Source organism: Oncorhynchus clarkii, chromosome 17 (genome assembly GCF_045791955.1).
Source record: "Oncorhynchus clarkii lewisi isolate Uvic-CL-2024 chromosome 17, UVic_Ocla_1.0, whole genome shotgun sequence".
Lineage (NCBI taxonomy): Eukaryota > Metazoa > Chordata > Actinopteri > Salmoniformes > Salmonidae > Oncorhynchus > Oncorhynchus clarkii.
The window spans coordinates 78,675,220-78,690,530 of record NC_092163.1 but is presented as its reverse complement, the minus strand read 5'-3'; the positions used below and the strand labels follow the sequence as shown (position 1 = coordinate 78,690,530).

General features: G+C 39.4%; 1 protein-coding gene across 1 annotated transcript in view; it reads left to right on the top strand.

The window, feature by feature from the left end:
• Nucleotides 1-1,726: 1,726 nt before the first annotated feature.
• The window catches only part of LOC139369947 (glutamate receptor interacting protein 2b), a 278,884-nt gene continuing 265,299 nt past the window's right edge, over nucleotides 1,727-15,311 (top strand). The window contains exon 1 of the mRNA XM_071109230.1: nucleotides 1,727-1,880. Within this exon, the coding sequence (XP_070965331.1) occupies nucleotides 1,727-1,880 (154 nt within the window). The remainder of the gene's footprint in view (nucleotides 1,881-15,311) is intronic.

Genomic DNA, 15,311 nt, shown 5'->3' with positions numbered 1-15,311 from the left:
ATGTATATTTTTTCTAACAATGAGGAAGACGAGGAGTTCATGGAAATGTAAGCAGTCTGCGGGCATACAGGCTAAGAAACCCATATGTAATTTGGGTGAACTATCCCTTTAAGCAGGAACAGCACCATCTAGTGGTCAGAACCTGTAATATCAGGATGTATAGGAAGATGAAACAATACTCAGAGCTGCAGCTCCATACTACTTACTGGTCAGACTTAGAGAACTGACATTATATACTGAGTGTTCAAAACATTAAGAACACCTTCCTAATATTGACTTGCACCCCCCCCCCCCCCCCCCCCCCCTTGCCCTTGGAACAGTCTCAATTTGTCGGGGCATGGCATCCACAGGGATGCTGGCCCATGTTGACTCCCAATACTTCCCACTGTTGGTGTCAAGTTGGCTTTGGGTGGTGGACCATTCTTGATACACACGGGAAACTGTTGACCGTGAAAACCCTGCAGTGTTGCAGTTCTTGACACAAACCGGTGACCCTGGCACCTACTACCACACCCCGTTCAAAGGTACTTCAATCTTTTGTCTTGTCCATTCACCCTCGGATTGTGTATGTGTGCCATTCAATGTCTCAATTGTCTCAAGGGTTAAAAGTCCTTCTTTAACCTGTCTCCTCCCCTTCATCTCCACGGATTTGAAGTGGATTTAACAGGTGACATCAATAAGGGATCACAGCTTTGACCTGGATTCACCTGGTCATGTCATGGATAGAGCAGGTGTTCCTAATGTTTTGTCTACTAGTTGTGGGATTGGTGCAGCTTTTTGACCATTTTATTTGGATTCCTTATGTCTAACCAATTTTTTGAAAAACATTTGGTCCAAATCAGGTGTTAGGTACTATAGTTATTGAATATTATATTTATATAGAATCCTATAAATTAAAATGTACCATTTGGGTGCAGTGCCAAACTTATCTGTTTCTAATAGAAACGAACAATCTGACATGGTGGGTGTAGAAATTCTCTTTTTCTTGGGCTTTTTTATATTTTTTAGATGGAACGACCCTCAACAATAATCAACATAAAAGTGTCCAGGTGAACCTCCTTTTTTACTCTTCATCCTGGTCATTTTAGTACGGCTTTTCATTGTCTGTTAAATTGGTCACAGCATTGTTGCGACGTTTTCTCTCTTTTCGAAGTTGAGTCGTTTTTTTTAGCCTAAGTATCCCATGGAGCTATTGAAATAGCCACTGACTAACCCCAGCCGCAGTCTGGGAACCGAAGTTATTATGTTGTGTACCATTACCTCGGTATCATCATCATCATCTCACACCTCTCTGGTTGTGTAGCAGTGGGGGTGATTCCCCTTCTGGACCGAGGTTAACTTCTGATTCTTAGTCAAGTTAAACAGTGAATGATTAACTCATTTTAAAGAGATATTGTATGTAATGAGAGAGATTAAAGAGGAGATGGGAAGAGAGGGAGGAAAGGAGGGGGAGTAGAGAGAGAGAGAGAGAGAGAGGCAGACTTTCCAGTTTCCAACCAGAGGGGAAACAACCAGGCAGCATGCCACTCGCTGCCACCCTCCTCTCTTCAATCCCTGATGTATTTCAATACAGCCGTAGCCTGCATGTTTCTCAGCTAATGTGACATTACACAAGTGTACCGCTATTGGACCAGGAGGAGTTGTACTGGGAACTGTGTTGGGGGGAAACGGTTTGTGGAGATCAGAGTGAACGAACGGAGGATTAGTTCCAGGATAAGACAACAGGATGGACAGAGTAAACCGGGTGCTGAAGATAGTGAGGCAGATGTCCCCGAGGAAGAGAGGGGGAGAGAGGGGGAGGACGTCCCCCTCCCTGGGGGAGCTGGAGAGCCCCGAGACCTGCGAGGAGAGCCTCTGTTCCCTCAGTCTCTGCATCAGTGGTGAGGAGTCTGAGGACGCTTGCTGCCACAGGGCTCTCTCTCTGTTCTTTCTGTTAGCTCTATTTCTCTTTCTTTCTCTCGATGTTCTCTCTTTCTTTCGTTCTCTCTTTTTGCTATTCCTCCCTTCATCTTCTTCTTGTCAATACTTGCTACAGTTTGCCTATGTTGTAGTGTTGTAAATAGTGAATCACTATGGATTTGTCTTGTTTGTTTGTTTGTTTGTTTGTTTGTCTGACTGAAAGCTAGTAAAAGGTGTGGGAATCACTTGAAGCACCGTTGTTGATTCAACGTTATTATCTGAAAGGAAAGTAGAAGGGAAAATATTACACCTTGAAACAGGTTCTCTGAAAGGGGTCTGATTTATTGAGTGAATTACTGGACGTCTTCAGAAACCATTTAAAGTTACTCATAATTACCATGGCTGAGCTTCTGCTAGTCAGACAGATGGACAAGGGAGATGCAGAAGTGTCACGATTGTTCGTGCACTGCACCGGTGTTTGTACAATGAGGCCTCAAAACGTTATTTATCTGGGGCTAGTTGCCATTCATTTGACTGTATTCACATTCCAAACAGCTTCTGTTATACACATTGTGGAATAAATGCAACGTGTAAAGTGTTGGTCCCATGTTTCATGAGCTGAAATAAACGATCTCAGAAATGTTCCATACACACAAAAAAAAAGCTTATTTCTCTAAAATGTTGTTCACAAATTTTGTTGACATCCCTGTCAATGAGCATTTCTCATTTGCCAAGATAATCCTTCCACCTGACAAATGTGTCATATCAAGAAGCTGATTAAACGTGTAACCATGCCAACCCATAACCTTCACATCTGGCTTCTTCACCTGTGGGATCGTCTGAAGAGCAGGGTGTGGGTGCTGAGGAGTATTCATGTCTGTAATAAAGGCCTTTTGTGGGGAAAAACTCATTCTGATTGGTTGGCCCTGGCTCCCAAGTGGGTGGGCCTATGCCCTCTCAAGCCCACCCATGGCTGCGCCCCTGCCCAGTCATGTGAAACCCATAGATTAGGGCCTAATTAATTAATTTCAATTGACTGATTTCCTTACATGAACTAAAATAAAATCATTGAAATTGTTGAATGTTGAGTGCATATTTTTGTTCAGTATAGAATCTCACTCTGTGGTTGACACGTCGCAGAACTGCATAGTGGGTCACTAACATTCAATTGAACCGGGTCGAAGCCGTGAAGTACACTACATGGTCAAAAGTAAGCTCGTCATGGGCATCAATATGGAAGTGGTCCCCTCTTTGCTGTTATAACAGCCACACTCCTGGGAAGGCTTTCCATTAGATGTTGGAACGGGGACTTGCTTCCATTGAGCCACGAGCATTAGTGAGGTCGGGCACTGATGTTGGGCGATTAGGCCTGGCTCGCAGTCGGCGTTCCAATTTATCCCTAAGTTGTTGAATGGGGTTGAGGTCAGGGCTCTGTGCAGGTCAGTCAAGTTCTTTCACATCAATCTCCACAAACCGTTTCTGCATGGACCTCGCTTTGTGAACAGGGGCATTGTCATTGCTGAAACCGGGAAAGGTCCTTCCCCAAACTGTTGCCACAAAATTGGAAGCACAGAATCATCTAGAATGTCATTGTATGCTGTAGCATTAATACTTCCCTTCACTGGAACTCCTCCACCAAACTTTACAGTTGGCACTGTGCATTCGGGCAGGTAGCGTTCTCCTGGCATCAGCCAAACCCAGATTCGTCCGTCGGACTGCCAGATGGTAAAGTGTGATTCATCACTCCAGAGAACCCAGTTTCCACTGCTCCAGTGTCCAATGGCGGCGAGCTTTACACCACCCCAGCTGACGCTTGGCATTGCGCATGGTGATCTTAGGCTTGTGTGAAGCTGCTCGACCATGGAAACCCATTTCATGAAGCTCCAGACAAACAGTTATTGTGCTGACGTTGCTTTCAGAAGGCAGTTTGGAACTCGGTAGTGAGTGACCAAGGACAGACTATTTTTACGCACTACGCTCTTCAGCAATCGGCGGTCCTGTTTTGTGAGGTTGTGTGGCCTACCACTTCGCGGCTGAGCCGTTGTTGCTCCAAGAGGTTTCCACTTCACAGTAACAGCACTTACGCTTAAACGGGGCAGCTCTAGCAGGGCAGACATTTTAGTAACTGACTAGTTGCAAAGGTGGCATCCAATGACAGTGCCACGTTGAAAGTCACTGAGCTATTCAGTACGGGCCATTCTACTGCCAATGTTTGTCTATGGAGATTGCATGGTTGTGTGCTTGATTTTTATACACCTGTCAGCAACAGGTGTGGCTGAAATAGCCAAATCTACTCATTTGAAGGGGTGTCCACATACGTCTGCAGTATCCCCATTGACTTATATTAGGGGATGTCACTCCTATGCAACACTAGTCCCTCAGTGTTCAGACGATGTTGCGCTATATGACGTAAAAGAATGGGTTATCCCCAAAACCCTTTTTAAGGAAGGCACAGATTCTCTGCTATCCCACATCTTTTGCCTGGGATGGTGCAGGTGCCTTGGTGGAAGAGTGGGGTAACATCTCACAGCAAGAACTGGCAAATCTGGTGCAGTCCACGAGGAGGAGATGCACTGCAGCACTTAATGCAGCTGGTGGCCACACCAGATACTGACTGTTACTTTTGATGTTGACCCCCCCCCCCAAACCAATGGGGAGATGGGAGAGGCGGGACTTGCAGCACATCAAGCGCCACGTTCTATTTTAGCGCCCGTCTACATAGACTTGCGCGAGCCGTGTGGTCAGCATGTGAGCCTCTCACATTAAACGACCGACTTTCCTGTAGTTGTTTGTCATGCCAGCATAGTGGTGCTAAACGATGTGGCGCAGTACGGGCTACCACAATACAAGATTCATCACTTGGTCGTGAGGATTCTCCATACCACAGTGTCTTGTGAAAACAATGATGCGACGATGTGATAAGATAACTATCTAAAACGAGCTGTGGCTCAAAGCAGCCTCAGAAATATGTTCAGTCATACAGAGTTGAAATATCTAGCCGACACATTTTGAATTGAATAACATTGATTGTGAACTACATACTAGTGGTAGTCATCACTGCTGCTCGAGAGTCTACACATTCTGGGTGATGGGATACCATACAAATTAGGAATACTAGTAATTAAATCAGATTTCTGTGAGCGGTACCACATCATCTCACTGGCTTCTCTGGTGAGCTCTCATTGGCTATTGCTCATCACTGTTCTCAAAAACTTGCCGACGTACATCTCACACTAAAAGAGAATTGCAGATTTTGTGCCAATAAAAACAAACATGTTTGAACATTTTTGGGACGCCTGGGAAGGCTCAAAGCCTGGATCGGTATCCCTCAGATTGCGTCTCTGACCAGCTCACATTAAACAAGCTTCGGGGACGGACTGCGCCGTGAGTAGGCAACGACTGTCATGCCCTGACCTTAGTTATCTTTGTTTTCTTTATTATTTTGGTTAGGTCAGGGTGTGACAAGGGAGGTTGGTTTAGTTTTTGTATTGTCTAGGGGGTTTTGGATGTTTATGGGGTTTTTCCTAGTCTAGGGGTTTTAAATGTCTATAGTTGCCTAGATTGGTTCTCAATAAGAGGCAGCTGTTTATCGTTGTCTCTGTTTGGGGACCATATTTGGGTAGCCATATTCCTTGGATAGTTTGTGGGTTATTGTCTAAGTGTAGTTGCCTGTCAGTACTCGTGTCTCATAGCGTCATGTTAGTTTTGTATAGTTTGTTCAGTGTTTTATTCTCCATTAAAAGAAGTATGTATTCTAATCACGCTGCGCCTTGGTCTCCTCGTTATGACGACCGTGACAACGACATGGGGATTTTCTCTCCGATCTCAAAAAAAAGGGACAGCCAAATCGAGGCCAAAATTGTGTCGTATACACTCTGCTTAATTTACCTCACTGTTTTGAAGGGGATCCAGAAAGATAACAGTTCACACACAGTACAAGTTAAATGGTGCTACATTTACCACATACTGCAATCAAGGAGGAGTATCCCAAATGGCACCCTCTTCCCTACATAGTGCACTACCTTTGGCCAGAGTTCTATGGGCCCTGGTCAAAAGTAGTGCCCCCTCTTCCCTATGGGCCCTGGTCTAAAGTAGTGCATGGGCCCTGGTCTAAAGTAGTGCACCCTCTTCCCTATGGGCCCTGGTCAAAAGTAGTGCACTAGGAACTACTGGTAAAGATGGCTTATTGGGAGGGATGCGGCAGGTAGCCTAGTAGTTAGAGCGTTGGACTAGTAACCGAAAGGTTTGCAAGATCGAATCCCTGAGCTGACAAGGTAAAAATCTGTTGTTCTGCCCCTGAACAAGGCAGTTAACCCACTGTTCCTAGACCGTCATTGAAAATAAGAATTTGTTCTTAACTGATTTGCCTAGTTAAATAAAGGTAAAATAAAAAATGTAAAGGCTACCCCCCAATAAGCCCTTATATAGGCCATCTTTACCAGTATCTAACAAGAAGCCCCCCCCTCATTATCCCTTATATAGACAATCTTTACCAGTATTTAACAAGAAGGCTACCCCCCCATTATCCCTTATATAGGCCTTCTTTACCAGTATCTAACAAGAAGGCTGCCCCCCCCATTATCCCTTATATAGACCATCTTTACCAGTATTTAACAGGAAGGCTGCCCCCCTCCCCCCATTATCCCTTATATAGGCCATCTTTACCAGTATTTAACAGGAAGGCTGCCCCCCTCCCCCCATTATCCCTTATATAGGCCATCTTTACCAGTATTTAACAGGAAGGCTGCCCCCCCCCCCATTATCCCTTATATAGACCATCTTTACCAGTATTTAACAGGAAGGCTGCCCCCCCCCCCCATTATCCCTTATATAGACCATCTTTACCAGTATTTAACAGGAAGGCTACCCCCCCCCCCATTATCCCTTATATAGGCCATCTTTACCAGTATTTAACAGGAAGGCTACCCCCCCCCCCCCCCCCCCCATTATCCCTTATATAGGCCATCTTTACCAGTATCTAACAAGAAGGCTGCCCCCCCCCATTATCCCTTATATAGGCCATCTTTACCAGTATCTAACAAGAAGGCTGCCCCCCCATTATCCCTTATATAGGCCATCTTAACCAGTATCTAACAAGAAGGCTGCCCCCCCATTATCCCTTATATAGACCATCTTTACCAGTATCTAACAAGAAGGCTACCCCCCCCCCCCCATTATCCCTTATATAGGCCATCTTTACCAGTATCTAACAATAAGGCTGCCCCCCCCCCCCCCAATAAGCCCTTATATAGACCATCTTTACCAGTATCTAACAAGAAGGCTTCCCCCACATTATCCCTTATATAGACCATCTTTACCAGTATCTAACAAGAAGGCTGCCCCCCCCATTATCCCTTATATAGGCCATCTTTACCAGTATCTAACAAGAAGGCTTCCCCCACATTATCCCTTATATAGGCCATCTTAACCAGTATCTAACAAGAAGGCTGCCCCCCCCCCCCCCCATTATCCCTTATATAGGCCATCTTTACCAGTATCTAACAAGAAGGCTGCCCCCCCCCATTATCCCTTATATAGGCCATCTTTACCAGTATCTAACAAGAAGGCTTCCCCCACATTATCCCTTATATAGGCCATCTTAACCAGTATCTAACAAGAAGGCTGCCCCCCCCCCCCCCCATTATCCCTTATATAGGCCATCTTTACCAGTATCTAACAAGAAGGCTGCCCCCCCCAAAAAAAATAAGATACACCAGTTTCTTAGCTTGTTCTTTATAATACAGTTATTATTAGTCATTAAGACTGGCTGATCTTCCTGCTGATTATCATAGTATTTTGGTAGCCTGGTTTCAGATGTATTGCCATAGGAGTTGGAAAGACAGCACAAACCGATAAATCAGCACATTCAACACTGACTGGAGGATACAGTATTGATGTTGGTGACTTTTGGTCCAGTTTTATTTGTGGGTCTCTATTTTAGCCAGAATTGAATGTTTTCCAAATGGCACCCTATTACTTTAGTATAGTGCACTGTTTTTCAAAGGGTTTAGGGAACCCTTTAAAGTGTTTAAAGTGTCAAACGTGGGAGGGGGAGAGGAAAGGGGACGGGGAACACATCAGTCTCTCTCTCTCTCTCTCTCTCTCTCTCTCTCTCTCTCTTCCTTCTCTCTCTCTTCCTTCTCTCTCTCTTCCTTCTCTCTCTCTTCCTTCTCTCTCTCTCTTCCTTCTGTCTCTCTCTCTCTCTTCCTTCTGTCTCTCTCTTCCTTCTCTCTCTCTCTTCCTTCTGTCTCTCTCTCTCTTCCTTCTCTCTCTCTTCCTTCTCTCTCTTCCTTCTCTCTCTCTTCCTTCTCTCTCTTCCTTCTCTCTCTCTCTTCCTTCTCTCTCTCCCTCTCCCTCCTCTCTCCCTCTCTCTCTCTCTCTCACTCTCTCTCCCTCTCCTTCTCTCTCTCTCTGCCTCTCTCTCTCTTTCTGCCTCTCTCTCTCATCCTGTCTGTTCCACTATTTATATTCCTCTCTTTCTTCCCTCTCTCTTTCCCTCCTCTCTCTTTCTTCCCTCTCTCCCTCCTTCTCTCTCTTTCTTCCCTCTCTCTCTCTCTCTCTGCCTCTCTCTCTCATCCTGTCCCACTATTTATATTCCTCTCTCTCGCTTTCTTTCTCTCTCTCTCTCCCCCTGCCTCTCTCTCTCATCCTTCTGTCTGTTTCACTATTTCTCTTTCTCTCTCTCTTCTCTGACACGGAGCAGTAATGAGGAGCGAACAGTATCTTGCTAAATATTTTATGACAGTACACAAACAGGGAAAAGCAAGGAAGATAGAAAGGAGAAAAACAAGGAAAGAAGGAGAGAGAGAAATGCCTACTTGTGCAGTATCACAGTATTCCTGCCTGGTGTCTTTGATAGTCTGCGTTCTCCTGCTCTCCAGCAGATGCCACAGGTCATTGCGTCTTATGCTGAGAGACACAGCTCACCTGTTTTCTTAGTGAATTTTGAATAACGGAATGACGAAAAAAGGGGTTAGAAGCTCTTCTCGGGCTGAGGAGGGAATTGTGAGGCAGCAGTTTGCAGTTTTGAAACTTCGGCTTCAGCAGGTGTCAGGGAAACTTTTTTCCAAGTAAAGTATAAAAAAAAAAATCACCTACATCATTGAAACTGACAGTGTTTCTCCATTTTGTTCTGAAGTATTTTGGGGAACCGCTATTCAGCAATCTTCAGCTCTATTCTGACTGGTAAAAATAGACTGGCAACAACAACAATAACAAAGTATTGCATGCATCATTCTTGTTAGCCTGCTGAGCTTAAGCCTAGGCATTTCGCTCTGGGAGCAGGTCTCAGACAAATTTACTAATCACACAAGCGTGGTTTCTCTGATCAAACGTTACATATACATTCAGGTCAAAAATTATTTATACTAATACAATTGCTCAGAGAAATATCGTTTTTTTTTTTACAAGTTATCTTTTTTTTATTTTCTAAAAAGACAGGTCAAATTATTGGCACCCCTGTTTTCAATAACTTTCAATACCTCACCTTGCGAGGATAACAACACTGAGTCGTTTTCTAACATGCTTTATGAGATTAGAGAACACATTGGGAGGGATCGTAGACCATTCCTCCTATACAGAATCTTTCCAGATCCTTGATATCCTTCGACTGCTCTTTTCAATTCAAACCACAGGATTTCAATGGGGTCCAAGTCCGGAGACTGAGAAGACCATTGCAAAATGTACATATTTTTTTTTTTTTTTTTTAAATAACACAATTTCCTTGTGGATGTTGACCTGTGCTTGGGGATATTGTCTTCATTTGAGGCCAGGTGTCAGCCTCCTGGCAGTGGAAACCAGATTTTTTGGGCTGAAATTACCTAGTACTGGGTAAAGTTCATGATGCCGTCGTTGACCTTTAAGAAAGGTCCCCAGGACCAGTGTAAGCAAAGTTGCCCCAAAACATCAAAGATTCACCAGCATATGTTACAGTAGGGATGAGGTTTATTCTCTAAATATGCATCTTTCTTTCAACGCCAAACTTTGGCGTGGCCAAAGACCTCTATTTTCATGTCATATCTGGCTAAGCACAGGTTCCGATCCGAGTGCCGATGTCGTTTAGCGATCTCCAGCCGTTTACACTTCTTGGATGGAAATAGAGCTTCATTCTCCCAATTATCCAGCATGTTAACTCAGCATATACTAGACTGAACAGATATGGGGGTCATACTAAAATAGTAAAAACTAAAATACTAAATATACTAATAAATAATACTATAATACTAAACTAAAATACTAAATATACTAATAAATAATACTACAATACTAAACTAAAATACTAAATATACTAATAAATAATACTGTAATACTAATCTAAAATACTAAATATACAAATAAATAATACTATTATACTAAACTAAAATACTAAAAATACTAATAAATAATACTATAATAGTAAGCTAAAATACTAAATATACTAATAAACAATACTATAATACTACACTAAAATACTAAATATACTAATACATAATACTAAACTAAAATACCAAATATACTAATAAATAATACTATAATAGTAAACTAAAATACTAAATATACTAATAAACAATACTATAATACTACACCAAAATACTAAATATACTAATACATAATACTAAACTAAAATACTAAATATACTAATAAATAATACTATAATACTAAACTAAAATACTAAATATACTAATAAATAATACTATAATACTAAACTAAAATACTAAATATACTAATAAATAATACTATAATACTACACTAAAATACTAAATATACTAATACATAATACTAAACTAAAATACTAAATATACCAATAAATAATACTATAATACTAAACTAAAATACTAAATATACTAATAAACAATACTATAATACTAAACTAAAATACCAAATATACTAATAAATAATACTATAATAGTAAACTAAAATACTAAATATACTAATAAACAATACTATAATACTACACTAAAACACTAAATATACTAATAAATAATAATATAATACTACACTAAAATACTAAATATACTAATACATAATACTAAACTAAAATACTAAATATACTAATAAATATTACTAAAATACTAAATATACTAATAAACAATACTATAATACTACACTAAAATACTAAATATACTAATACATAATACTAAACTAAAATACTAAATATACTAATAAATAATACTATAATACTAAACTAAAATACTAAATATACTAATAAATAATACTATAATACTAAACTAAAATACTAAATATACTAATAAATAATACTATAATACTACACAAAAATACTAAATATACTAATAAATAATACTATAATACTAAACTAAAATACTAAATATACTAATAAATAATACTATAAAACTAAACTAAAATACTAAATATACTAATAAACAATACTATAATACTAAACTAAAATACCAAATATACTAATAAATAATACTATAATAGTAAACTAAAATACTAACTATACTAATAAACAATACTATAATACTACACTAAAATACTAAATATACTAATAAATAATACTATAATACTACACTAAAATACTAAATATACTAATACATAATACTAAACTAAAATACTAAATATACTAATAAATAATACTATAATACTAAACTAAAATACCAAATATACTAATAAATAATACTATAATACTAAAATAAAATACTAAATATACTAATAAACAATATTATAATACTACACTAGAATACTAAATATACTAATAAATAATACTATAATACTAAACTAAAATACTAAATATACTAATACATAATACTAAACTAAAATACTAAATATACTAATAAATAATACTATAATAGTACACTAAAATACTAAATATACTAATAAACAATACTATAATACTAAACTAAAATACCAAATATACTAATAAATAATACTATAATAGTAAACTAAAATACTAACTATACTAATAAACAATACTATAATACTACACTAAAATACTAAATATACTAATACATAATACTAAACTAAAATACTAAATATACTAATACATAATACTATAATACTAAACTAAAATACCAAATATACTAATAAATAATACTATAATACTAAACTAAAATACTAAATATACTAATAAACAATACTATAATACTACACTAGAATACTAAATATACTAATAAATAATACTATAATACTAAACTAAAATACTAAATATACTAATACATAATACTAAACTAAAATACTAAATATACTAATAAATAATACTATAATAGTAAACTAAAATACTAAATATACTAATAAACAATACTATAATACTACACTAAAATACCAAATATACTAATACATAATACTATAATACTAAACTAAAATACCAAATATACTAATAAATAATACTATAATACTGAACTAAAATACTAAATATACTAATAAACAATACTATAATACTACACTAGAATACCAAATATACTAATAAATAATACTATAATACTACACTAAAATACGAAATATACTAATACATAATACTATAATACTAAACTAAAATACTACATATACTAATAAATAATACTATAATATTAACTAAAATACTAAATATACTAATAAATAATACTATAATACTAAACTAAAATAGGTCACCTCATCCACCAGGGGGATACATTGCAAACCTCCAAATTCAAGTTTTAAATGTATTTCCTCTGGTGACCGAGTTGCCTTTAAAAAATAGATATATATTTATGAAATACTATTGGTTTGAGGAGAGAAAGTTTCAGATCTTTGATAGGCTAATGAGACATTTGTTACAGGAAATAATCAGTGCCACCTGGTGAAGTTCACCTGGCAATGTTAGCCCTATGCTATCTAATTGGACCAGCTACAATGTAGCATTCTATCCCGTGACACTAAATCAAAGATTTTGGCTAATGCATAAATTTGACCTTTAATTTAAATTATTGTTTGCAAGTATGGCCTCATAGATTAAAATAATTCAGACACAATCTCTCTAATGTTAAATACGAAAATTAGGTCAGTTCCCCTCCTTCCTCTCTTGCTCAATCCACTGTGTGTTTGTTAGCCTTCAGTCATTGGTTACATATACAGGAAGCATCGCCATGGTAACACTTTCAGTTATGGGTAAAAAAAATTGGATTGTACACTTGTTTACATTGATATGTTTCTTAACAAAACCTATTTGAAACACTTTGTTAACCTGATAATGATAATAACATAGTGTATCAGGTTAATACTTATACATATTAATCAACAAATTTGAAAGGCCAGGTTGGAGAGGATCAACATTAACGTTGTCAAAATAAAGATATAGTGCATTCGGAAAGTATTCAGACCCCTTCACTTTTTCTACATTTTGTTACGTTACAGACTTATTATAAAATGATAAAATATTTTTTTTCCTCTCATCAATCTACTACACACAATAACCCATAATGACAGAGCAAAAAGTAGTTTCTTAGAAATTTTAGCAAATTTATATTAAAAAAAAACAACGTATTTCCATAAGTATTCAGACCCTTTGCTCTGAGACTCTAGAATGAGCTCAGGTGCATCCTGTTTCCATTGATCATCCTTGAGATGTTTCTACAACTTGACTGGAGTCCACCTGTGGTAAATTCAATTGATTGGACATGATTTGGAAAAGCACACATCTGTCTATATAAGGTCCAACAAGCCATGAGGTCGAAGGAATTGTACGATGAGCTCCGAGAAAGGATTGTGTCGAGCCACAGATCTGGGGAAGGGTACCAAAACATTTCTTCAGCATTGAAGGTCACCAAGAACACAGTGGCCTCCATCATTCTTAAATGGAAGAAGTTTGGAACCACCAAGACTCTTCCTAGTGCTGGCCACCTGGCCAAATTGAGCAATAGAAGGGCCTTGGTCAGGGAGGTGACCAAGAACCCTATGGTCACTCTGACAGAGCTCCAAGGGATGGGAGAACCTTCCAGAAGGACAACCATCTCTGCTGCACTCCACCAATCAGGCCTTTATGGTAGTGGCCAGACGGAAACCACTCCTCAGTAAAAAGCACATGACAGCCCGCTTGGAGTTTGCCAAAAGGCGCCTAACGCGTCATACCCAAGAAGACTTGAGGTTGTAATCGCTGCTAAAGGTGCTTCAACAAAGTACTGAGTAAAGAGTCTGATATTACTGGGTTTTTTTTGCAAACATTTCTAAAAAAAAAAACTGTTTTTTGCTTTATCATTATGGGGTTTTGTGTGTAGATTGATTTTAAAAAAATACACTGCTCAAAAAAATAAAGGGAACACTTAAACAACACAATGTAACTCCAAGTCAATCACACTTCTGTGAAATCAAACTGTCCGCTTAGGAAGCAACACTGATTGACAATAAATTTCACATGCTGTTGTGTAAATGGAATAGACAACAGGTGGAAATTATAGGCAATTAGCAAGACACCCCCAATAAAGGAGTGGTTCTGCAGGTGGTGACCACAGACCACTTCTCAGTTCCTATGCTTCCTGGCTGATGTTTTGGTCACTTTTGAATGCTGGCGGTGCTTTCACTCTAGTGGTAGCATGAGACGGAGTCTACAACCCACACAAGTGGCTCAGGTAGTGCAGCTCATCCAGGATGGCATATCAATGCGAGCTGTGGCAAGAAGGTTTGCTGTGTCTGTCAGCGTAGTGTCTAGAGCATGGAGGCGCTACCAGGAGACAGGCCAGTACATCAGGAGACGTTGAGGAGGCTGTAGGAGGGCAACAACCCAGCAGCAGGACCGCTACCTCCGCCTTTGTGCAAGGAGGAGCAGGAGGAGCACTGCCAGAGCCCTGCAAAATGACCTCCAGCAGGCCATAAATGTGCATGTCTGCTCAAACGGTCAGAAACAGACATGAGGGTGGTATGAGGGCCCGACGTCCACAGGTGGGGGTTGTGCTTACAGCCCAACACCATGCAGGACGTTTGGCATTTGCCAGAGAACACCAAGATTGGCAAATTCGCCACTGGCGCCCTGTGCTCTTCACAGATGAAAGCAGGTTCACACTGAGCACATGTGACAGACGTGACAGAGTCTGGAGACGCCATGGAGAACGTTCTGCTGCCTGCAACATCCTCCAGCATGACCGGTTTAGCGGTGGGTCAGTCATGGTGTGGGGTGGCATTTCTTTGGGGGGCCGCGCAGCCCTCCATGTGCTCTCCAGAGGTAGCCTGACTGCCATTAGGTACCGAGATGAGATCCTCAGACCCCTTGTGAGACCATATGCTGGTGCGGTTGGCCCTGTGAAGGCCACACACACTACTGAACCTCATTTTGACTTGTTTTAAGGACATTACATCAAAGTTGGATCAGCCTGTAGTGTGGTTTTCCACTTTAATTTTGAGTGTGACTCCAAATCCAGACCTCCATGGGTTGATAAATTAGATTTTTTTAAAATGTTTGTGTGATTTTGTTGTCAGTACATTCAACTATGAAAATAAAAAAGTATTTAATAAGAATATTTCATTCATTC